Here is a 25,524-nt window from a genome sequence, read left to right on the forward strand (position 1 = left end):
TATATGGACCCCACATGTATTACTGTGTGCAGCTATTATATATGGACCCCACATGTATTACTGCATACAGCTGTTATATATGGACCCGACATGAATTACTGTGTGCAGCTGTTATATATGGACCCCACGTGTATTACTGTGCGCTGCTGTTATATATGGACCCAACGTGTATTACTGTGTGCAGCTGTTATATATGGACCCCACATGTATTACTGTGTGCAGCTGTTATATATGGACCCCATGTGTATTACTGTGCGCAGCTGTTATATATGGACCCCACGTGTATTACTGTGTGCAGCTGTTATATATGGATCTTACATGCATTACTGTGTGCAGCTGTTATATATGGACCCCACGTGTATTACTGTGTGCAGCTGTTATATATGGACCCCACGTGTATTACTGTGCGCCGCTGTTATATATGGACCCCACATGTATTACTGTGTGCAGCTATTATATATGGACCCCACATGTATTACTGTGTGTAGCTGTTATATATGGACCCCACATGTATTACTGTGTGCAGCTGTTATATATGGACCCCACATGTATTACTGTGTGCAGCTATTATATATGGACCCCACATGTATTACTGTATGCAGCTATTATATATGGACCCCACATGTATTACTGTATGCAGCTGTTATATATGGACCCCACATGTATTACTGTGTGCGGCTATTATATATGGACCCCACATGTATTACTGTATGCAGCGGCTTCATCAGCTTCACATTTCAGATTTGATACAGAAGTTCCACTGCTTTCATCTAAATGCGGCACGCTCATGTAGAAACAATTCCATCCCGCTGCATGGGAGAGATATTCATCTGCATTCTATTCTACAAGTCTCCAGCATGTGAGCGCACCCTTAGGTCGGCTTATTTATGGCATATTTGTGTGCATAATTACAAACACAAAATTTGCACTGGCGATACGCAGTGACTAGATCCCATTAATTTCCCTGGGTTCGCTCACATGCACATTTCAGTGGCGCAAATAAAAAACAAAAATGTAGCATTCTTTATATTCCTGTGCCTTTGCACACCAAATGTCCCCATAGAAGTCAATGGGGATGCGCAAATACGTGTACAATACACTAGGAGATGCGTGAAACACTGTGGAGTTGCACTGAAAAAAAAAACACATCTTGAACTTATTAGAGTAATTAGCCATTCCAACTGCTGGGAGCATCGGTGCTTTTTTTTGCATGCACAAATGCACATGCCTGCAGGATATACACTAATGAACGTGCAAAAAAGCATTATTAATTCCACAAATACGCAGCGCTCATGTGCACGCAGGCCTATGTTCATGTGAAGCTGGACTTAAGCCGCCTTCACATGGATTGTAAATGCTGCAGAATTACCAGAGTGGCTTTGACTGTAGATTTTCTGCATCATTTAGGTGGGTTTTAAGCAGGACAGATTTGCAGCGGGATTTCTGTGCTGACCCTCCGCACGGAAATTCTGCGGCATTTACAGTAGCAGCAAAGTAGATAACATTCTGAAAATGTCATCCACAAGTTATCCACTAATAACCCGCACAAAACCAATTCTTCAGCATATCTATTTTATTGCCGTTTCCACTGTGGAATTCACCGCTCCTCAGGGCTCAGTCAGACGGGTGTTTGTTTGCTGCACATCTCTTTGTGCAGATCGCAAATGCGCAAAAATTTGCGTTACCGAAGAGGGCATCGCGCTGAAAAAAAAAGCACATAGTTGTGTTTATACGCACATAAAGTGCGCTGCCTGCAATCCCCTGCTGTGGCTGTGACAGCTGCAGCAGGGGAGTCCTTGGATGTAAAACCCCTGGATGCTGTCACATTCAGGGGTTTCACCTTGTGGTCAATGGGGCCAGTAGTAGCAGCGGTGGTCCCATTGACATACAGAGAAGAATGCGATCCTCTGCCACAGCTGTGACAGCTGTAGCCGAGAATTTCTTCATCTCTGCGGGGAATCCCCTCATCACTGAAAACTGTCAACAAAATGACAGATGAAGATATCCTCTGCCACATGAGAATTTTTTTTTATTCTGACCAAGAGTCTCAGTTGGAAAATCGCTGCATGTCCTATCTTTGTGTGAATCTCGCTAGACAATGGGGCATGTAATGTACGGTTTCCGGCACCTCGCACAGCACACAGATGGGGTGTCCATGTGTTGCGCCATGCGTTCTGCATTCGAGACTCTTGGGCACAACTTGCTACAGCACATCTAAATACAGTATAACAGAATGGGTTTTGTATGTGTAGTTTTGGATTACTGAGGACGTCCTATTAACTAACTGACTGAGAACAGTCTGTACAAAATGATCTTAGTTTTCTTCTGTGTTTTGCAGATCAGCTATGGAGCCTCCGACCCCTCATTATCTGATAGACTCCTCTATCCTCATGTTTTCCGAATGGTCCAAAATTACCACATCCACAATATGGTGATCAGCGAACTGTTGGAGCACTTTGGCTGGACCTGGGTTGGGATTATACTATCGAATGATGAAACTGGAGAGGATGAGCTGCATATACTAACAAAGTACATGAGGGAACGCGGGATCTGTGCTGCCTTCATCATAACACTTAGAAATAAAAATTATAATAGGATTTTACAAGCTGTAAACGATCCACAAGTCACCATCATTATAATGTGCGGGACCTTCTTTCCTCATATAATTGTTTTAATGCAATACTATGAATTTATATTTTTAGACACCACCTTCATACTTTCACCATCCTGGATCTCTACTGCTCCCGAAGGGATTATTGAAGACCTTCTGGTATATAATGGAAGTCTAGCAGTGAAGTTTTCATCATTTTTTCCAGGTCTGGAGGATTTTAAAAAAACATACAGAAAACATGATGAGATGGACCAAATACAGTCTTACTGGAGATTGCTAGATGATCTAGCTAAGAGTAATGATATAGATTCCTTCATATCAGACTATGTCATCAATAAAGAGCACAACTACACTCAGAACTATACTGTACCAAATCTGAGGGATAGCTTTATATCAGGGGTCATCCCAAGACTGTATTCTGCAGTAGAAGTTCTGGCAAAAGCTCTACATGAAATGTTCTTATTTATAAAGGACGAATATGAAGAAAGCTCAATAACTGGATTTATACACTACAGACGGAAGTTACAGCGCTACATACAAATGATGAAGTCCTCACCGGATCCATTGAGTCCTTCGTATTACTTTAATGAGCAGGGAGAAGTCGTACATCCATATGAGATAATAAACTGGTTATATATAGGAGAGGCCATGCGTGAGGTTGTAGTAGGAAATTATACTCCGTGGGCCATCAGTGGTGAAAAGCTTCACATAAATTGGCAGTCTATAACATGGAGACACAAAAAAGAGGTGAGAAGTTATATTATGTAGGTGATTATGTAAATCTTGTCCGCTCTATAACATCATTATATGGTTTACATCTTCTTATCATGCATGCGTGTTTTATCTTTGTAGTAAAGGTTCTTGTCTTTTCCTACAGATTCCAGTATCCCGCTGCTCCGACCAATGTTCACTTGGAAGCAGAAAAAAGTCAGGAGGAACAATCCATGCCTGCTGTTATGACTGTGTCCCGTGTTCAGAAGGGGAGATCTCCAATATAACCGGTATATGGTAGTATGAGCAGTAGGTGATGATGACCATGATTTACTAAAGGGTGCACATATGAAAGAAAAAATAAGTGAACTCTTTGGAATTATCAGTATTTCTGCAATCATTACTAATAAAATGTGTCAGGGTCCATCAACATTTTAGACAAATAGAAAAACAAAAATGTTCTACCATTCATATAGGTTATTGTACACATTAAATACTCATCCAGAATGCATGGAGAAAAAGAATGTGAACTTATAAATTTAAAACAAGCCTGTCACCTCCCTACAAGACCATAAAGTAAGTCCTGGTCCTGTTAGGGAGGTAAAAGGGAGCCGGGTGATATATGCTTTATACTCACCTGCTCCCGGGTTCCTGCATTGTTTGCCACTGAAGTCACATAGTGAAGTGAAATCTCTTTTCAGACTGCCGTGTGTGCGCTCTACTATAGATGTCTATGGGAGAGCGCACAGACAGAAACCTGAAATGAGTCTGATATTTGTGTGCCGCATTGACGTCAGTAGCAGGAACCAGGGAGTGTGTATATAAAAAAAATTACCTGGCTCTGTGTCACATGTAGAGATGAGCGAGCACCAAAATGCTTGGGTGCTCATTGCTCGAGTCGAACTTTCCGTAATGCTCGAGAGCTCGTTTTAAGTAATGAACTCCATTGAAGTCAATGGGCGACTCGAGCATTTTTGTATGGGACAGATGCTCTGCATAGCTGATGACTTGTCAAACACCAGAAAACATGAGAAAGTCATGGAAACACCACAGAAACGGATAGGGAAGGGCAGGGGCAGCATGCATGGCTGCATCTGAGGCTCCCAGGTCCCACTAAAGCCAAAATAAGGGTAAGAGTCTGGCATCACCCCCCTAACAATTTACTTCGGACAAACCCTAATAGCAAGGCACACACGCTGGCACATCTTAGCTAAGCACCACACTACCTGCAACCAAGGACAATCACTGCCTGTGGGTGATCCCGCTGCCTCTTCTACTGGGTTACATGCTGGCATTGCTGTCCAACCCCCCCTGCTCGACCTTCCGTCCACAGTGCACACAAAAATTTCCTGCGCAGCGTTCAGCTGCCCTCATGCTACACGCTCGCTTCATAGCCACACCACCCTCATGTCTATTTATAAGTGCGTACTGGATGAGGAGGAACTGGAGGCACACACTGCAGAGGGTTGGCAAGGCCAGACAGCGACCCTCTTTGAAAGTGTGGATAATAGCCCACAATGCTGTTGAGAATTTATGATAGCTTGACATACGATCAACATTTTAATCCCGTGCTACCTCCGTCACAAAATTGTCAGGAGCCGCAAACGTGGGCATAAAGGGGACACAGGTGCCACCACTTCTACACATCTCCACAATGCAGTAATACTGGTTGGGAAGCACGCAAGCGGGCCCAGGGTCAGGCTCGGTCCCAGCCTCCACCTTGTGTGACCCAAGGTGCCGCGAGTTACTTAGCAATGGGAAATCTGTGTCCTGACACAATTCATTCTATGTAGGTGTCAGATAGCTCAACACCGCAATGGAAAGTCTTTGAGTTCCTTTGGCTCGCCTATGGCAGAGTTTCACGCCGCCAAGGACCTTGGCCCACATTTCTACCCCACTCAGTTAGTGTATTTGTGCCAGATCAGTACAACACAGCAATGGGAAGTCTTTGTGCACCCACAGCATAGGCGAGCCCAAGGAACTTAAAGATGGTATTACACATAAAGAAATCAGAGCGCCCAAACATGGCAGAGTTTCACCCCACTAAGGACCTTGGTCCACATTTCTACCCTTGTCAGTTAGTGTGTTTGTGCCATACCGGTAAAACACCGCTATGGGAAGTCTTTGTGCACCTACAGCATAGGTGAGCCCAAGGAACTTAAAGATGGTATTACACATAAAGAAATCAGAGCGCCCAAACATGGCAGTTTCACCCTGCCAAGGACCTTGGCCTCGGCTCACACCCTCATTAATCGTGGGCATAAAGCGGACTCGGAATGCTTGTGCAGCCGTGAACGTTCCATTAACGCAGTAACGCTTCTTTTGTTTGGCCCAAACCAGTGTCTCAGATAACTGTGGTAACACGAGAGAAAATACATGTTGCCCAACGCTGATCCCCAGACCCCAAGCAGGAGGAGGAGGTGGCATAACAAGCCCAAGAAACCATAACTGAGGTAGGACTCGCAATAGTCTGTGTGGGAAGTATGTGAGCGGGCCCTGGGTCAGGCTCAGTCCCAGCCTCCACCTTGTGTGACCCAAGGTGCCGTGAGTTACATAGCTATGGGAAATCCATGTGTCCCCACACACTTCATTCTGTGTAGCTGTCAGAAAGCTCAACACTGCAATGGGAAGTCTTTGAGTTCCTTGGGCTCGCCCATGCTGTCGGTGCGCAAAGATGGTATTACACAAGAAGCAATCCAAGTGCCCAAACATGGCAGAGTTTCACCCCGCCAAGGACCTCAGCCTTGGCACACATTTCTGTAGTAACGGTATAGGCAGACCCCAGTAGCATTTCTGTAGCAAAAGTATGGGCAGACCCCTGTAACATTTCTGTAGCAAGAGTGTAGGCGAACCCCTGAAACATTTCTGTAGCAAAAGTATAGGCGAACCCCTCAAACCATTCAGTAGAAACTGCATAGGCGGACCCCAGTAACATTTCTGTAGCAAAGGTATAGGCGGACCCCAGTAACATTTCCGTAGCAAAAGTATAGGCAGACCCCAGTAACATTTCCGTAGCAAACGTATAGCGGACCCCAGAAACATTGGTATACCAAGAGTATAGGTGGAACTCCAGTAAGATTTATGTAGCAAAAGTATATGCAGACCCCTGTAACAGTTCTGTAGCAAGAGTGTACGCAAACTGCTAAAACATTGGTGTACCAAGAGTATAGGCGAACCCCTAAAAAAATGTGGTTACCAAGAGTGTAGGCGAAGGCCGGAAAAATGAGTTAGATAACAGTATAGGCAAGGTCCAAAAAAATTGGTGTACCAAGAGTACAAGTGTACCCCTGAAAAATTGCTCAACCGCTAGCGCAGGTGAAACCCATAAACATTTTTTAAAGATACAGCTCGCTGTTACTTAATTTGCAACAGAGCCTGGAGGCAGCCCTGTGAAAAAACTTGGTGTCTGTTAAAGTATCAATCCTTTTGAAACGTTTAAAAATTGTAAAACACTTTTAAACAGAACCTTTTGGGCTGCAGAAAAGTTGGCAGTTCAGCGTGATGACATTCTGTTTTAGGAGGAGGAATAATAATAATATCCGAGAGTGATTGACAAAGCTAATTCTTCCTTTTTTGTGTTGATAGAGGATGCAATTATCTACTGTTGCAGCAAAAAGTATCATTAGGTTCCGCTGCTTTCCGTCGGTGGAGAAGAGAAGTCTGGGGGAAATCCAGCTTTTGTTCATCTTTATGAGTGTAAGCATGTTGGCAATGGCAGTTGACAGGCGGGTATACTTATCTGTGATGATTCCCATGGTGATTCCCCCAGCTGCACTAAACACCCTCTGACAAGATGCTAGCGGCAGGGCGGGCCAGAACCTCCAGGGCGTACAGCGCAAGTTCGTGCCACGTGTCCAGCTTTGACACCCAATAGTTGTATGGAGAAGAGGCATCATGGAGGACAGTGGTACGATCGGCTACATATTCCCTCACCATCTTTTTACAGTGCTCCCTCCAACTCAACCCTCACTGGGGAGTGGTGACACAGTCTTGCTTTGGAGCCATAAAGCTGGCAAAGGCCTTGGAGAGTGTTCCCCTGCCTGCACTGGACATGCTGCCTGATCTTCGCTCCTTCCCTGCTACTGCGTCTTCTGCAATTAGCACTGTCAGATGGGAACTTTAGCATCACTTTTTCCACCAGGGCTCTGTGGTATTGCATCACTCTCGTACCCCTTTCCTCTTCGGGAATCAGAGTGGAAAGGTTCTCCTTATACTGTGGGTCGAGAAGGGTGTACACCCAGTAATCCGTGTTCGCCAAAATGCGTCTAATGCGAGGGTCACTGGAAAGGCAGCCTAACATGAAGTCAGCCATGTGTGCCAGGGTACCAGTATGCAACAAATCGCTGTCCTCACAAGGAAGATGACTTTCAAGATCCTCCTCCTCCTCCTCTTCAGCCTATACACGCTAAACAGAGGAGAGGCAAGCAGCGTGGGTACCCTCTGCAGTGCGGCCAGCTGTCTATTCCCCCTGCTCCTTCCCCTCCTGCTTCTCCCCCAAAAACGCGCTGAGATATAGACATGAGGGTAGTCTGGCAATCAAGCTACATACTGTCATCCCCCGTCTCCTGTTCCAACCGCAAAGCGTCGGCCTTTATGCTTTGTAGCGAACTTCTCAGCAGGCAAAGCAGCGGGATGGTAACGCTAATGATTGCCGCATCGCCGTTCAACATCTGGGTGGACTCCTCAAAGTTTCTGAAGACCTGGCAGATATCTGCCATCCATGCCCACTGCTCAGTAAAGAATTGTGGATGCTGACTACCACTCCGCCGCCCATGTTGCAGCTGGTATTCCACTATTGCTCTACGCTGCTCGTACAGCCTGGCCAACATGTGCAGCATAGAATTCCAGTGTGTGGGCACGTCGCACAGCAGTCGGTGCTCTGGCAGCTGAAACCGATCTTGCAAGGTCCTCAGGGTGGCAGGGTCTGTGGTGGACTTGCGGAAATGTGCGAAGATGCGGCGCACCTTGCCGAGCAGGTCAGACAAGTGTGGGTAGTTTTTCAGAAACCGCTGAACCACCAGATTGAAGACATGGGCCAAGCATGGCCCGTGTGTGAGGCTGTCGAGCTGCAGAGCTGCCACCAGGTTACAGCCATTGTGACACACGACAATGCCTGGTTGGAGGCTCAGCGGCGAAAGTCAGAGGTCGGTCTGCTCTGTCAGACCCTGCAGCAGCTCGGAGGCAGTGTGCCTCTTGTCACCTAAGCTGATTAGTTTCAGCACGGCTTGCTGACGCTTGCCCACCGCTCTGCTGCTGCGCCGCGTGCTACCGACTGCTGGTGATGTGCTCACACTTCTTAATTGAGAGGTAGAGGGGGCAGAGGAGGAGGCATAAAATGCTGCAGATACCAGCATTGAGGTAGGACCTGCTATTCTGTGTGTAGGACGTGAGCGGTCCCAGGCTCTGACTCGGTCCTAGCCTCCACCAAGTTCACCCAATGTGCCGTCAGGAAGATATAGTGGCCCTGCCCGCCAGTACTTATCCACGTGTCCATGGTTAAGTTGACCTTCCCAGTAACCACATTGGTGAGGGCATGATTTATGTTGCGGGAGACGTGCTGGTGTATGGCTGGAACGGCACACCGTGAAAAATAGTGGCGACTGGGGAGCGAGTAGCGTGATACCGCCGCCATTATGTTTTTGAAAGCCTCCGTTTCCACAAGCCTGTACGACAGCATCTCCAGGCTGATTAATTTCCCCTGTGCACGTTTAAAGTTTGTGCATGCCGGTGGGTAGCGGCTTTCACTCCAACACTTGGGTTAGCGACAGCTGAACGCTGCGCTGAGACATTGCTGGATGGAGTGGAGAACAGTGGAGGTGACAGTGTAGGTGCAGGCCAGGAGGCGCTCGTTCCTGAGTCCTGGGAGAGGGATTGAATCTGTGTGGCAGGTTGGGGCACAGGGGAAGAGGCAGTGGTGTGACCCGGAGGCGGTGAACGGCCTTTGTCCCACCTTGTGGGATGCTTGGCCATCATATGGCTGCGCAGGCTGGTGGTGGTGAGGCTGGTAGTGGTGGCTCTCCAGCTGATCTTGGTGTGACACAGGTTGCACACTACTGTTTGTCGGTTGTCTGCGCTCTCACTAAAAAACATCCACACCTTTGAACACCTAGCCCTCTGCACTGAGGCTTGTCGCGAGGCGGTGCTTTGGGAAACAGTTGGGGGATTCTTCGCTCGGGCCCTGCCTCTACCCCTGGCCACTCCACTGCCTCTCCCTACCTGTCCTGCTGCTGCACTTGCCTCCCCCTCTGAAGCCCTGTCCTCCATAGGCATAGCAAACCAGGTGGGGTCAGTCACCTCATCGTCCAGCTGCTCTTCCCCGAATCCTCTGTGCACTCCTCCCTCGGACTTACTGTCCGTTACTACTACCTCACTGACAGACAACAGTGTCTCATCATCCTCATACACAAAAAGCTGTTGAGACAGATGCCGGAAGTCCCCAGCCTCATCACCCGGATTCCGGGAACTTTCCAAAGGTTGGGCATCGGTCATGACAAACTCCTCAGGTGAGAGAGGAACCGTTTTTTCCAACTTATGGCAGGGACCCAAGAGCAGTTCCTGGGAGTCTGCCTGCTCAGAATCTGTCATTTTCATAGAGTGAGGAGGCAGGGAGGAAGGAGGAGCAGCCAGAGGATTCAGAGTTGCAGTTCCTAGGCCGGGAGCAGTGGACTGCATAGAAGACTGTTTAGCGGTGAGACCTCTGTTTAATGCACTGCAGACACAGAACGGTATAACTGAAGTCTTTTGCAGTAGGCTAGGAAATATTAGAGAGCTGGTTGTACGGCACTGCAGGCTGAGAACGCTATTACTGAAGGCTGGAAACTGGCCTAGATGCGTAATACAAAAATTGATGCACTACTACTCCCAGCAAGCCACAACTATAATGCACACGGTCAGATGTAGCTCTAAGAAGGACCTTTGGGGGTTTTTGAAGACAGGATCCTACTTTAACACTTTCCCTATATAAGCAGCTCTTCCACTCAACTCTGCCTACGGCACTGCAGACACAGATCAGTATAGCTGAAATGGCCTCCACAGCCCGAGATGCTTAAAAAAAAAGATTGGTGCACTACTGCTCTCAGTCAGCCACAACAGTAATGCACACTATGAAGAGTAGCCCTAAGAAGGACCGTTGGGGTTCTTGAAGACAGGATCCTACTCTAACACTTTCCTTATATCAGCAGCAGCACTTTCCCTAACCTCTGCCAGCATGTGTCTGAGGCGAGCCACGGGTGGGACCAATTTAAGTACTTGGCGGTCACCTGATCGGCCCAGCCACTCACTGGGTGAGAGGGCTGGCACTTCACGGCAGGAAGTGGTAATACCTTCCCGCATGTCTATTGGCTAGAAAATGGCGATAAACAAGCAGGGAAGGAAATGCAATTGACTCGAGTACCGCGTTGTGTTCGCCTCGAGTAACGAGCATCTCGATTACCCTAATGCATTTAGCTCGGACGAGTGTGCTCGCTAATCTCTACTCACCATCTCTGCCTCTATTGTGGGAAAGCCAGACATCGTGTTGCGACCTGTCCTCAGAAGGATGTACAATAGCGATGAGCGAGCATCAAAATGCTCGGGTGCTCGTTCCTCGAGTCGAGCTTTCCGCGATGCCCGAGAGTTCATTTCGAGTAACGAACCCCATTGAAGTCAATGGGCGACTCGAGCATTTTTGTATATCACCAATGCTCGTTAAGGTTTTCATTTGCGCAAATCTTCAAAACCTACGAAAGTGATGGAAACGACACAGATATGGATAGGGCAGGCGAGGGGCAACATGCAGGGCTGTATCTCAGGTTCCCCGGTCTCACTTTTAAGCCACAAAAGCAGCAAGAGTGGGTCCCCCCAACAATTTTTACTTCGGACAAACCCTCATTAGCAAGGCACACCTTAGCTAAGCACCGCACTACCTCTAACCAAGCACAAGCACAAGCACTGCCTGTGGGACACACCGCTGCCTCTTCTCCTGGGTTACATGCTGCCCAACACACACCCCCACCCCCCCGCACGACCCTGCGTCCGCAGCGCACACAAAATTGCCCCTGCGCAGCCTTCAGCTGCCCTCATGACACACGGTGGCATCATAGCCACACCACCCTCATGTCTATTTATAAGTGTGTCTGCCATGTGAAGGAACCGGAGGCACACACTGCAGAGGGTGGGCAGGGCCAAGCAGCGACCCTCTTCGAAGGGGTGGGGGGAAGGGGATACCCCACAATGCTGTTGTTACGGCACTCTGCCCCCCGAGCGCCAGGTGGGGTGCCCTGATCTTCCCACACCCCACTGTCCCTGCCCACTTGCCTCGGCCCTGGCTAACCCCAGGCGGACAACTGGGCGGGACAAAAGGTTTCAATAGCGACTTATGGAATACCCTGTGAACCCTCCATGTGGCTGGCAACCCCAGCTCATAGGCGAGTGGGTTTACCACACGTGTGATGGCAAACGGCCCCACGTAACGTGGCACCAGCTTCAAGGACAGGACCCGCAATTTGAGATTTTTAGAAGACAGGTATACCTTCTGTCCCACCCTGTAAGGTTCAGACACAGACTCTTCCCACTACGCAACTGCATACGGGCCCCCGCTGCCTCCAAGTTTCTCTGTACCTCTTTCCATACCCCCTGAAGCGTATCTGTGGCGACATCAGCTGCAGGACAGACCGACGGAGTGGGGACTGCTGTAAGGAAGCGAGGATGCTGAGCGTATACACAAAAAAATGGAGACACCCCAGTGGAAGAACAAAGGCAGTTGTTTAGTGCAAACTCTGCCAACGGCAGGAACTCTCCCACTGATGAGCCTTTTCGCTAGCAAACAATCGTAAATATTGCACTAAATCTTGGTTCTTCCGCTCAGTCTGACCATTAGTCTGCGGGTGGAACGCTGAAGAGAAGGAAAGCGACGTTCCCAGGTTTCTAATACCCTACAAAGTGGCTACAAAGATGATCCGTCACTCTGGAGGACTCTGCATTACAAGGACAGTGCATTAATTTGTGATGCTTTTTCCCTGTGGAGGAGCTGTAGGGAAATTTTTAACTGATGAGCAGTGCAATACTGTGATGAACCTTTAGTGACCAGGAACCACAAGATGAAAATAGATTTCCAAAGTAAACAACCCTTTAAGAAAAGGGAATATGCTGCTGGTTGTGATCTAGCCTACGCCTTGTGATTTTGACATTTTGGGGATGCGGGGACCCCTGTAGCAGGTTAGTTAAGAAATGTTGCAGTAAACAGTCTTTACTGGGGCAACAAAGTGGCAATACAGTTTTTAGAACTTGGCACAGTCTGAGCCTTAAGGCCTGCCCGGCGTCAAGTTACAGTCTCTTTAAAGTGCATTTAGAAGGAACGTGTTACGGCACTCTGCCCCCCGAGCGCCAGGTGGGGTGCCCTGATCTTCCCACACCCCACTGTCCCTGCCTACTTGCCTCGTCCCTGGCTAACCCCAGGCGGACAACTGGGCGGCGGTCCCTGCGCTGGCTAGGGACCTGGCGGCTACCTAGATGGAACTACTAACAGGGGACAGAGTGCCGACAGAAGAGGCAGGTGGAACAGACCAACAAAACGTACAAAGCAGACTAAGGCTGGAGATGGAGCTCACAGGCAAACTGACAGGATACTGACGAGCAACTAGAGCAGACTGAGACAGACCTGACTAGAGGCTAGCAGAACCAATAACTGGTAGTGAGCTCAGGTCACTGCCAGCCTTTTAACTTAAAGCCTCCGCCCAGGGGCGGAGAGTGGGAGGAGCCGACTCTCCCACTGTTGCATATGGAAGGTGGAGGAGAGCGGGCGGCACCCTACGGGCGGACACGCCCACGCCTTTGCACGCTGGCTGCTCCATGCCGCTGGGAGAGCTCTGGGACGCCGGAGCCGACATCGGAGCGCCGCGCGCCGGCCGCGGGACCCTGCGCCGCCCTGCATGGTAACAGCTGTTGAAAATTGATAATAGATTGACGTTACTTCTTCATTATAATCCTTTGCACCTCCATCAGGAGCTGCAAACGTGGGCATAAAGGGGACTCCACTGCCAGCCCAGCACTTCTACACATCTCCACAATGCAGCAATACTCGGTGTGGGAAGCATGTGAGCGGGCCCTGGGTCTGCCCCTGTCCAAGCAAACACCTTGTGTGGCCCAAGGTGCTGTGAGTGACATGGCAATGGGGAATCTATGTGTCCACACACTACTCATTCTGTTTGGGTGTCGGATACCTCATCGACAACGCAAGGGGTAAACCATCTGCACTCTACACCCTACCCAAGTCTCTCAGTGTTTTGGGGACAGAAGTCTGTGTGCACCCACAGCATGGCTGCCTCCCAGGAACCCACAGACGTTACATGAAGAAATCCCATTGCAGTGCCCCGGATAGCTGAGGTTACGTGAGAGAAATTACATGTTGGCTTCGGCCCACACTCCATCCCCTTGTCAGTCTGGGTTTTTTTAAAAGTGCCAGGCAGGTACAACTCCACTATGGGAAGTCTGTGTGCACCTGCAGCATGAGTGGCTAGCAGGAACCCACAGACGTTACATCAGTGGTTCTCAACTCCAGTCCTCAGGACCCCCAACAGGTCATGTTTTCAGGATTTCCTCAGTGTTGCACAGGTGATGTTATTATGGTCGGTGCCTCAGACATTGCCACAGGTGTTCTTACTATAGGATATCCTGAAAACATGACCTGCTGGGGGTCCTGAGGACTGGAGTTGAGAACCACTGCGTTACATAAATAAATCCCATTGCAGTGCCCCGGATAGCTGTGGTAACGTGAGAGAAAATACATGTTGGCCTCGGACCACAATCCATGCCCTAGTCAGTCTGGGTTTTTTTGGGGGCCAGATAGGTAGAACACCGCGATGGGAAGACTTAGTGCACTCATAGTATACACAGACCCCTGTAATATTCCTGTAGCAAAAGGTATAAGCTGACCCCAGTAACATTTCAGTAGTAACAGTATAGACAGACCCCAGTAACATTTCAGTAGTAACAGTATAGACAGACCCCAGCAACATTTCTGTAGTAACAGTATAGGCAGACCCCAGAAACATTGATGTAGCAGCAGTATAGGCAGACCCCTGTAACATTTCAGTAGCAGCAGTACAGGCAGAGCCCAGTATTAGTAACATTTCAGTAGTAACAGCATAGACAGACCCCAGTAACATTTCTGTAGTACCAGTATAAACAGAACCGAGTAACATTTCTGTAGTAACAGTATAGGCAGACACCAGTAACATTTCAGTAGCAGCAGTATAGGCCGACCGCTGTAACATTTCAGTAGCAGCAGTATAGGCAGAGCCCAGTATTAGTAACATTTCAGTAGTAACAGTATAGACAGACCCCAGTAACATTTCTGTAGTAACAGAATAGACAAAGCCGAGTAACATTTCTGTAGTAACAGTACAGGCAGACCCCAGTAACATTTATGTAGCAGCAGTATAGGCAGACCCCTGTAACATTTATGTAGTAACAGTATAGACAGATCCCAGTAACATTTCTGTAGCAGCAGTATAGGGAGACCCCAGTAACATCCTTGTGGCAGCAGTATAGGCAAACTCCTGTAAAATTTACGTGGCAGCAGTATAGGCAGACCCTAGTAACATCCTTGTGGCAGCAGTATAGGCAGACCCTAGTAACATTCTTGTGGCAGCATTATAGGCAGACCCCTGTAACATTTATGTGGCAGAAGTATAGGCAAACCCCTTTAACATTCAAGTGGCATCAGTATAGGCAGACCCCTGTAACATTTAAGTGGCATCAGTATGGGCAGACCCCTGTAACTTTCTTGTAGCAGAAGTATAGGCAGGCAGACCCAGTAAAATTTCTGTAGTAATAGTATAGGCCAACCTCTGAAACATTGGGGTAACCATGAGCGTAGGCGAAGGCCGGAAAATTTGGATTGATAAGAGTGTAGGCATGGGCCCGAAAAACAAGTGTACCTCTTAATCAACTGAGAGGGCAGGTGAAACCCATAAACATTTTTTTAAAGATACAGCTCACTGTTGCTTAATTTGTAACAGAGCCTGGAAGCAGCCCTGCTGAAAAAATTGGTTCATGTTACAGTCTCAATACTTTTGAAACTTTGAAAAATTGTTAAAAAAATTGGTAGATGTAGATGAGCCTTTTGGGCCGCAGAAAAATTGGCCGTTCAGCGCGATGACATGTTGTTTATGGAGGTGGATTAGCAGGAGGAGGACTAATGTCAGAGACAGATTGACAAAGACAAATACCCCGCTTTCTCGGTGATAAGAAGGAGTGCTTTTATCTGCGGTTGCAGCGAAAAGAATCTTTAGGTTCCGCTGCTCTCCGCAAGTGGAGAAGAGGAGTCTGGGGAAATCCAGGTTTGTTCATCTTTTTAAGTGTAAGCATGTCGGCACTGGCAGTTGACAGGCTGGTACGCTTGTCCGTGATGATTTCCTCAGCTGCACTAAACACCCTCTCTGACAAGATGCTAGTGGCAGGGCAAGCTTGCACCTCCAGGGCATACAGCGCAAGTTCGTGCCACGTGTCCAGCTTTGACACCCAATAGTTGTATAGAGCTGAGGCATCAGGGAGGACGGTGGTACGATCGGCTACGTACTCCCTCACCATCTTTTTCCAGTGCTCCCTCCGACTCAGCCTTGACTGGGGAGTGGTGACACAGTCTTGCTGGGGAGCTATAAAGCTGGCAAAGGCCTTGGAGAGTGTTCCCCTGCCTGCACTGAACATGCTGTATGATCTCCGCGCCTCCCCTGCTACTTGGCCCTCGGAACAGCGCCTTCTGTACCATCAGTTTTTCCACCGGGGCCCTGTGGTATTGCATCACTCTCGAACCCCTTTCCTCTTCGGGAATAAGAGTGGAAAGTTTCTCCTTATACCGTGGGTCGAGAAGGGTGTACACCCAGTAATCCATAGTGGCCAAAATGTGTCTAACGCGAGGGTCACGAGAAAGGCAGCCTAACATGAAGTCAGCAATGTGTGCCAGTACGCAAGACCTTCTACCCCTCCTCCTTCCTCCCTCCTCAATCGGTCCTCCTCCTCCAGGGTCCTCAGGGTGGCAGCCTCCGTGGTGGACTTGCGGAAATGTGCGCAGACGCGGCGCACCTTGCCGAGCAGGTCAGATAAGTGCGGGTAGTTTTTCAGAAACTGCTGAACCACCAGATTAAAGACGTGGGCCAGGCATGGCACGTGTGTGAGGCTGCCGAGCTGCAGAGCCGCCACCAGGTTATGGCCGTTGTCACACACGACCATGCCCGGTTGGAGGCTCAGTGGCGAAAGCCAGAGATCGGTCTGCTCTGTCTAACCCTGCAACAGTTTGGGGGCCGTGTGCCTCTTGTCACCTAGGCTGAGTAGTTTCAGCACGGCCTGCTGACACTTGCCCCTGCTGTGCTTCCGTGCCGCACACACCGACTGCTGGCGACGCGCTGCTCACATTTCTTAGTTGAGAGGTTGCGTAAGAGGAGGAGGAGGGGGAGGGTTTAGAGTAGGTGGCATAGACCGCCGCAGATACCAGAACCGAGGAAGGACCCGCTATTCTGGGTGTGGGCAGGACGTGTGCAGTCCCAGGCTCTGACTCAGTCCCAGCCTCCACCAAATTCACCCAATGTGCCGTCAGGGAGATATAGTGGCCCTGCCGGCCAGTACTTGTCCACGTGTCCGTCGTTAAGTAGACCTTCCCAGTAACCGCATTGGTGAGGGCACGATTGATGTTGAGGGAGACATGCTGGTGTAGGGCTGGGACAGCACACCCGGAAAATAAGTGGCGACTGGGGACCGAGTAGCGTGGGACCGCCGCCGTCAACATTTTTTTTTAAGTCTCCGTTTCCACAAGCCTGTTCGGCAGCATCTCCAGGCTGATCAATTTGGCAATGTGCACGTTTAAAGCTTGAGCATGCGGGTGCGTGGCGGCGTATTTGAGCTTTCGCTCCAATGCTTGTGCTAGTGACAGCTGGACGCTGCCCTGAGAGACATTGCTGGATGGGGTCGAGGACAGCGGAAGCGAGGGTGTGGGTGCAGGCCGGGAGGCGCTCGTGCCTGTGTCCTTAGAGGGGGGTTGGATCTGAGTGGCAGGTTGGGGCACAAGGGGAGAGGCAGTGGTGCAACCCAGAGGCAGTGAACGGCCGTCGTCCCACCTTGTGGGATGCTTGGCCATCATATGCCTGCACACGCTGGTGGTGGTGAGGCTGGTAGTGGTGGCTCCCCGGCTGATCTTAGCACAACACAGGTTGCACACCACTATTCATCGGTCATCCGCACTCTCACTGAAAACATCCACACCTTTGAACACCTAAGCCTCTGCACGGTGGCTTGGCGCAAGGGAGTGCTTTGGGAAACAGTTGGGGGAGTCTTCACTCTGGCCCTGCCTCTACCCCTGGCCACCCCACTGCCACTTCCAACCTGTCCTGCTGCTGCACCTGCCTCCCCCTCTGAAGATGTGTTCTCAGTTGGCTTAGCAAACCAGGTGGGGTCAGTCACCTCATCGTCCAACAACTCTTCCTCCAAATCCTCTGTGCACTCTTCCCTCGGAGTTATTGCCCTTACTACTACCTCACTGATAGACAACCGTGTCTCATCATCATCGTCCTCCTCACCCATTGAAAGCTCTTGAGACAATTGCCGTAAGTCCCCAGCCTCATCACCCGGACCCCGGGAACTTTCCAAAGGTTGGGCATCGGTCACGACAAACTCCTCAGGTGAGAGAGAAACCATTTTTTCCCCAATCAAGGCAGGAGCCCGAGAACAGTTCCTGGGAGTCTGCCTGCTCATCAGAATGTGTCATTTTCATGGAGTGAGGAGGTTGGGAGGAAGGAGGAGCAGCAGCGAGAGGATTCAGAGTTGCAGCAGTGGACGGCGTAGAAGTCTGGGTGGTCGATAGATTGCTGGATGCACTTTCTGCCATCCACGACAGGACCTGCTCACACTGCTCATTTTCTAATAAAGGTCTACCGCGTGGACCCATTAATTGTGAGATGAATCTGTGGACCCCTGAAATTTGCCTCTTTCCTAATCCCGCAGCAGTCGGCTGCGATACACCTGGATCAGGAGCTCGTCCTGTGCCCACACCCTGACTTGGGCCTCCGCGTCCTCGCCCGCGTCCACGTCCTCTAGGCCTACCCCTACCTCTCAGCATGGTGTATTACGAGTAGAGCAGAAACAGAACGCTGTAATTAAATGTAAGACTGGGTGGTTGATACATTGCTGGTTGCATTTTCTGCCATCCACGACAGGACCTGCTCATACAGCTCTGTTTGTAATAAAGGTCTACCACGTGGACCCATAAATTGTGATATGAAGCTGGGGACCCCAGAAACTTGCCTCTCTCCTAATCCCACATAAGCCAGCTGTGATTCTCCTGGACCAGGAACTCGCCTGTGCCCACACCCTCACTTGGACCTCCGCGTCCTTGCCTGTGTCCATGTCTACGTCCTCTAGCCCTACCCCTCAGCATGGTGGATTACGAATAGAGCAGACACAGAGCAGTGTAAATAATTATGGAATTATTTCCGTACACTTTCACGCTGACAGCAGTATTGTAACGGTAACTCCAGGCAGAAACAAAGAATACGGAACGCTGCAAACAGGCCTAGCTGTGCAATAGCGATGCGCTGCAACTCCCAGCAGAACACCCAGTAAATTTCAGACGGTCAGAGATAGCCCAACGAAGGAGCTTTTATTTTTTTTAAAAAAAAGAATACAGGCTATATAGCGTGTATATGACTTTCCCTCTATCAGTGCTGTGGCCGTACGCTGTGCGTGAAGTTCACTGCAGACACAGACCTGTGTAAGAAATTATGAAATTATTGACGGACAGTTAGAGGCTGACAGCGGTATTGTAACGCAAACTGCAGGCAGAAAAAATTATATGGAAGGCTGCAAAAAGGTCTGACTGTGCAATAGTGATGCACTACAACTCCCACCAGACAACCTGTAAAATGCAGACGGTCAGAGGTAGCCCTAAGAAGGACCGTTGGGGTTCTTGTAGACAGGATCCTACACTACAATTGTCCCTGTATGAGCACCACTTTCCCTATACTCTGTATTACAGACTGCAGACTTAGGGCGCCCACCCACTGGCGATTTTTTTCCCTTTGCGTTTTGCATTTTTTCTCAAGAGCAATTAGAATTGAATGTGTTCCTGTCCACTTGCGTTTTTTTTTTTCAGTCCGTTGCAATTTTTAACATAGGAACTGTCAGTTGCATATGTGTCCTTATTTTTCTCTTAATGCACCCATGAATGTCAATGGAAACTAACGGAAAAGGCACGAAAATGCCGCAAAAACCGCAGCGAAAAACGCGCAGAAATCGCGCCAAAAACGCGCGGAAAATGCTGTGTTTTTCACGCACGAAAATCGCAAACGCCAGTGGGTGGGCACCCTTAGAACGCTATAGCTGTAATAGCCTGCACAGCCCGAGATGAAAAAAAAAAAATTTGGTGCAAAACTGCTACCAGCCAGCCACAACAGTAATGCACACGGTCAGATGTGGCCCTAAGAAGGACCGTTGGGTTCTTGTAGACAGGATCCTACACTAACACTCTCCCTATAGCAGCAGCAGCACTTTCCCTATGCTCTCCCAGTGTGTCTGAGGCGAGCCGCGGGCGGGACCGCTTTAAGTACTCGGCGGTCACTTGATCTCACCAGCCACTCATTGCAGGGGGGGTGGGATAGGGCTGGCACGTCACAGGAGGAAGTGGTAATGCCTTCCCTGCATGTCTATTGGCTAGAAAATGGCGCTAAACATGTAGGGAACGAAATGGAATTGACCTGAGTACCGCGTGGTGCTCGTCTCGAGTAACGAGCATCTCGAACACCCTAATGCTCGAACAAACATCAAGCTCGGACGAGTGTGCTCGCTCATCTCTAATCAGCACTGTATAACAATACAGAACTCATTGCACACAGTCTGTTTTTGGATTTAAGAGGATGTAAAATACCCTGAGTTGTAAACAGCCGGATTGGATTAGGCTGAGAAACGCACGCATCCCTGAGAGTCTGCGATGGGCGGTATGTACAATCTGCTCCCGATCTGTTGCGCAGCGCGGGATCCTGCTTTGGCCACTTAAAATTTCTTCATGTGTCTCACTGTCCTCGTAGTGATCAAAGGAAACGTTATTGATTTAATGAGACTTTCACAGGTTCACTGTATACTTGTGCTGGCAACTTTTGCAACACCTCCTGCTTCAAACCAATCTTTGGTTTTAGAATGTGTTGCTGAATTGTGGAGATGGGTAGAAGTACTGGCATCTGAGTCCCCTTTATGCCCACGTTTTTGGCTCTTGGCAATTTTGTAACGGGAGTGGCATGGGCATTGAAATTCTGATCAGCACTGTATAGCAAGACAGAACTTATTGTACACTATTTTTGGATTTAAGCAGAAGTAAAATACCCTGAGTGGTAAACAGCTGGTTTGGTTTGGGTCTGATAAACGCATGCATCCCTGGGGGTCAGCACTGGTCGGCATTTATTAGCTCTCATTTTACCACAGTTATCCGAGATACTGGATTAGAGCGTTCGCAGGAAGCATAACTTATTTAAGAGACTTTCATAGGTTCACTGTATACCTGTGGTGGCTGATTTTGCGACACCTGCTGCTTCAAACCAATCTTTGGTTTTAGAATGTGTTGCAGAATTGTGGAGATGGGTAGAAGTACGGGCATCTGAGTCCCATTTATTCCCATCTGTGGCTCCAGACTATATAGTCATGGAGGTGGCTCGGGCGTTAATTCTGATCATACGTTAATTTATCATCTATTCTCATCAGCATAGTTAGATATCGCCCACAATTTCAAAGAGGGTCACTGCCAGGCCCTTCCAACCCTTTGCAGTGTATGTTTCCTGTTCCTCCTTATCCAATACGCACTTATAAATAGACATAATGGTGGTGTGGCTATCAAGCGACCATGTGGAATGAGGACAGCTGAACGCTGTGCTGTGAAAAATTTGAGTATGCTGTGGACGCAGTCTCTTACCTGCATCCGGGGGGAATTGGACAGCAATGCCAGAATGTAACCCAGGAGAAGAGGCAGATATGTCACCCGCAGGCTGTGATTGGCCTTTGTTCCACCTAGTGTGGTGCTTAGCTAAGATGTTTCAGCGTGTGTTCCTTGCTGATTATGGCCTGGCCCAACTAAATTTTTAGGGGGGGTGACCATCAGGCACTTGCCCACAATTTGGCTTGATAGTGTAACCTAGGAGCCTCAGATGCATCCATGCATTCTGCCTCTGCTGTTCCCTATCCATTTCTGTGGTGTTTTCATCACTTTCTGATGTTTTTAGCTGATTCTCCCCTATGCAAAGCACGGGTCAGCTCGAAAAATGTTCAAGTCTCCCATTGACTTCAATGGGGTTCATTACTCGAAACGAGCTCTTGAGCATTCCAAAAAGCTTGACTCGAGCAATGAGCAGCCAAGCATTTTGGTGCTCGCTCATCTCTAGTAGCGATCCTTTTAATGCTAGGATCATCTCTGTTATGAAACATTCCGATGTAGCCATAGCTTAGCAATTGATATTCAATATTGGTTCTCTTTCTTTTACTATATCCCTTGCTGCACCACCGTCCTCATTGTGGGGGCTGTCTGCATAATTTGTTTTCTTTTCTATGGAGAGCTGCTTCACTCCTTCTTGCAGCGCTGCAGGCGCCATTTTCTTTATGGGGTCTGGGCTTAAGACTCGCTTTCTCTCTACTTTTCCTCACTTCCCCGGCTTTTTCCTTGTGCAGTAGGTGAGAATTGGAAGCTTGCTTACCTTGCTCTCACTGCGGGGTAATCTCCCGAAACCGCTGCCTTCATGATCTCCAGTTGCTCTGTGCCTGCGGTCGGCACATCCATCTCTCCTCCTGCATCTTGCACTGGGAAAAACTCTGTTAGTCTCCATAGCTGCTTCTTTAGCAATTGTTTCCTCTGCATCGTTTCCTCTTCTTTTTCTTTTTGGTAAATCAAAATTATTCTTTTCTCCTTACTTGTTTGTTGCTTGTAAAGGTTTCTTTCAGTGGAGCTCAGTCTTCTGCTTTTACTGCCACCACCATCCAGGCCACGCCCCCTATTGTTCACATTTCCAGTAGTCCAGTCAGGAAAGAGAGGTAGAATATGTTTAGGGCACCTTTTCTAGCTGCCTCCTCGTGTGGGGTGAGAAGGGGGTCCTAAATAGGGCTGCTCAGTCGTGGATATAAATGCCGAACTGCTCAGCTGCCTCAGACCTTGAGATAGTGCAGCATCCGAGGAGCAAGTTCACAGCTGAGGAGACAGAAGGATAGATAAGGGCCTTGTCATGGGCTTAATCATCTCCTCAAATGGGGGTAGCTCTGGACCAGAACAAGGCACTGCCAGGGGATATCAAAGGGTTAGCAATCAGAGGTTACATGTAGACTATTTGTCACTCATGATGCCACCATTCTGTCCTTTATTACATCTGGGAGATCCGCCACAAAGTAGTCCACACACAGGGTAACTTCTGAACAAGAACCGGGAAAGGTACATTCTGTCTGTTTACTGAATCTCTCGAACGTAGATCCAAATAAACAGTCTTTATACAGAAAACAAGTCATAGTGGTGTACCGGGGAGGATTATTGGGGCATTTACATAATCTACAGTCTAAGTTATCGGTAATATTTATCTCCCAGCAAATTCTCTCTCCACCGGCAAACACACTCTCTCTATCTGCTTCTTGCTATGAAGTGGCTTATCTATCTCTCAGCCTTCGGCAGAAGCATTGAGGACTCATGGGTTGAATGGGCCCATGCTGAGCATAAGGAGGTTGCACAGCATCCTCCATGACTTCACACACAGATCAACTTGTCTCTTCCTCTCATGTATCTGAGTTCGAGAACATCCAGAATCTCCTCTCTCTCTCTTGAATCTCCAGCAAACACATATCTAGCCACATCACGTGCACACAAATGATATATACATAATGATTAGAGATGAGCGAGTATACTCGCTGGCGCCGGGGAGCGGTGAGTAGCAGCTGTCAGCAGAAGGGAGGGGGGGGGGAGAGAGGGAGAGAGAGATCTCTCCTCCGTTCCGCCACGCTATCCCCCGCAGCTCCATGCCCGCCGCCGGCACCTGAACCTGCAGTCTCGAGCGGGGGAGATACTCGCTAAAGGCAATGCTCGCTCAAGCAATTGCCTTTAGCGAGTATACTCGCTCATCTATAATAATGATTCATTTTCTAGACAGGACAGAACATTCCCGACATTAAAGCTTTCAGTCCTGCAGATATTCAATATACATAAATCTAATGCACTCTTCAAACAAGACACTGACAAGACAATGACACAAGACAGACATAGAATATTATGGAGAGGCCCCACTAACTCTGGGCCACTACAATAGAACAACTGAATCCATAGCTAGCACCCATGTGCCAGTCTTTGGCTAGCGGCTTCCAGATTTCACAGTCTTGCTCTCGTCACTCGCTGATTGCCATGGTATAACCTGGGTATTTTCTACATATAATTATATACGCACAGCTGGTATAGGTTATGCATCTCCCTGTATATAGTAATAAGTACCATGCTAGTATAACCTGGGTATCTCCTGTATATGATGTCACACTTTATATACAATTAAAAAAACACATAAAAACCTGCATGCGGTATTGTTTGAATCCACATGCCAATTTTTAGTAGAGTATGCAGTTTCTTACAAATGCATGTAGTTTTTAAATATGACATGCAGTTTTTTGATATATTTTTAATTGTGGTTCAAAAATGCAACAAAACCATGAAACCAGCTTAAATAACTTTTGACATTGCCCAGGAAATGAGTCATCTTGGGAAAGCTTATACCAAAAGATGGATGAATATAATATTTAATGTGTTATGAAATATTTCTACAGATGCTGAGGACTGTGTTAAATGCCAAAGTGATGAATGGCCAAATGAGAAGAGAGACCGATGCCTGCCCAAAGTCCTGGAATTCATCTCTTACCAGAATGACACAATGGCTTCTGTATTTTCCTGTGTCTCGGTCTTTGGATGTCTTGTGACTGGCTTCATCTTTGGAATATTTATCTTCTACCGGGGCACTCCTATTGTTAAAGCTAATAACCGGAACCTGAGCTATCTCCTTCTGGTCTCCATCATCCTCAGCTTCCTCTCTGTCTTCTTGTTTCTTGGTCGTCCCAGTGACGCAACTTGTAGATTACGGGAAACCAGTTTTGGGATTTTTTTCTCAATAGCCGTCTCTTCACTTCTCGCCAAGACTACTATGGTTTGTGTTGCTTTTAAGTCCACCAAGCCTGGAAGCCCCTGGAGAAAATGGTTGAATGTTAAGCTGCCCTATACCATAGTGCTGTTGTGCTCATCTATTCAAGTTGTCATCTGTGTTATCTGGTTGTCCATTTCTCCCCCATACCAGGACCTGGACACTCTGTCTTATCCTGAGAAGATTATCATTCAGTGTAATGAAGGCTCAGATATCTGTTTCTACTCCATGCTGGGTTATATGGGGCTCCTGGCAGCAGTTAGCTTTGTTCTGGCTTTCACGGTGAGGACATTACCGGACAGTTTTAATGAGGCCAAGTACATCACCTTCAGCATGCTGCTGTTCTGCAGTGTCTGGATCTCCATGATCCCGGCTTATCTGAGCACAAGAGGGAAGTATATGGTGGTGGTGGAGATATTTGCAGTAATGGCATCCAGTGCTGGACTTTTAGGTTGTGTATTTCTCCCTAAATGTTTTATCATTTTGTTCAAATCTGAAATGAATAGAAAAATTGATCTGCTGGGAAAAAGAAGTAATGTTGGCAAAATATTGCCACCTGATAATATACAGTAGTACAGCATGTACGTGGCTCGTCAAACCACCCATTCCCAGAAAAGAGACATGTACCAACCCACTTATATCTCGTGAACCTATCCCCCGCTCCATGTAATAGTGCAGGCGGCCCCACCCTTAAGTACAGCTGATCAGTCCACCCACATCTCTGCAGTAGTGAGGGCCCAGCCAATCACTCAATGAGTTTCTCCCGACACTGGAGTTATTAATTTTTCCACACTGGAGCCTGTGCTATTCTCTCCAACACCCTCAATTGTTATTATATTGGCAGCCATCTAAAATTGTACACAGCACACTATTAAAAAGTTTAAAGTCTTTATTGAACAACCACAAGTATACAACAGGCATATAAAAACGTATGAAACTACACATGATCAGATGTATTTTCTTTTGAGCGATACAGTGGTCGGAATCTATACACAAACATCATATAATATTCATTATTAGTCGAGCTAATTATATATATAA

The 25,524-nt window shown here is 48.2% G+C and overlaps 1 protein-coding gene across 1 annotated transcript; it reads left to right on the forward strand.

The window, feature by feature from the left end:
• Positions 1-2,233: 2,233 nt before the first annotated feature.
• On the forward strand, positions 2,234-25,056 carry LOC136573461 (vomeronasal type-2 receptor 26-like). The gene is made up of 4 exons (XM_066574751.1): positions 2,234-2,242; positions 2,339-3,358; positions 3,489-3,612; positions 24,116-25,056. Exons 1-4 carry the CDS (start codon positions 2,234-2,236, stop codon positions 25,054-25,056), a joined length of 2,094 nt encoding a protein of 697 aa, XP_066430848.1.
• The last annotated feature ends 468 nt before the right edge of the window (positions 25,057-25,524 follow it).

The sequence above is a fragment of the Eleutherodactylus coqui genome, chromosome 7 (genome assembly GCF_035609145.1).
Source record: "Eleutherodactylus coqui strain aEleCoq1 chromosome 7, aEleCoq1.hap1, whole genome shotgun sequence".
In the NCBI taxonomy this organism is placed as follows: domain Eukaryota; kingdom Metazoa; phylum Chordata; class Amphibia; order Anura; family Eleutherodactylidae; genus Eleutherodactylus; species Eleutherodactylus coqui.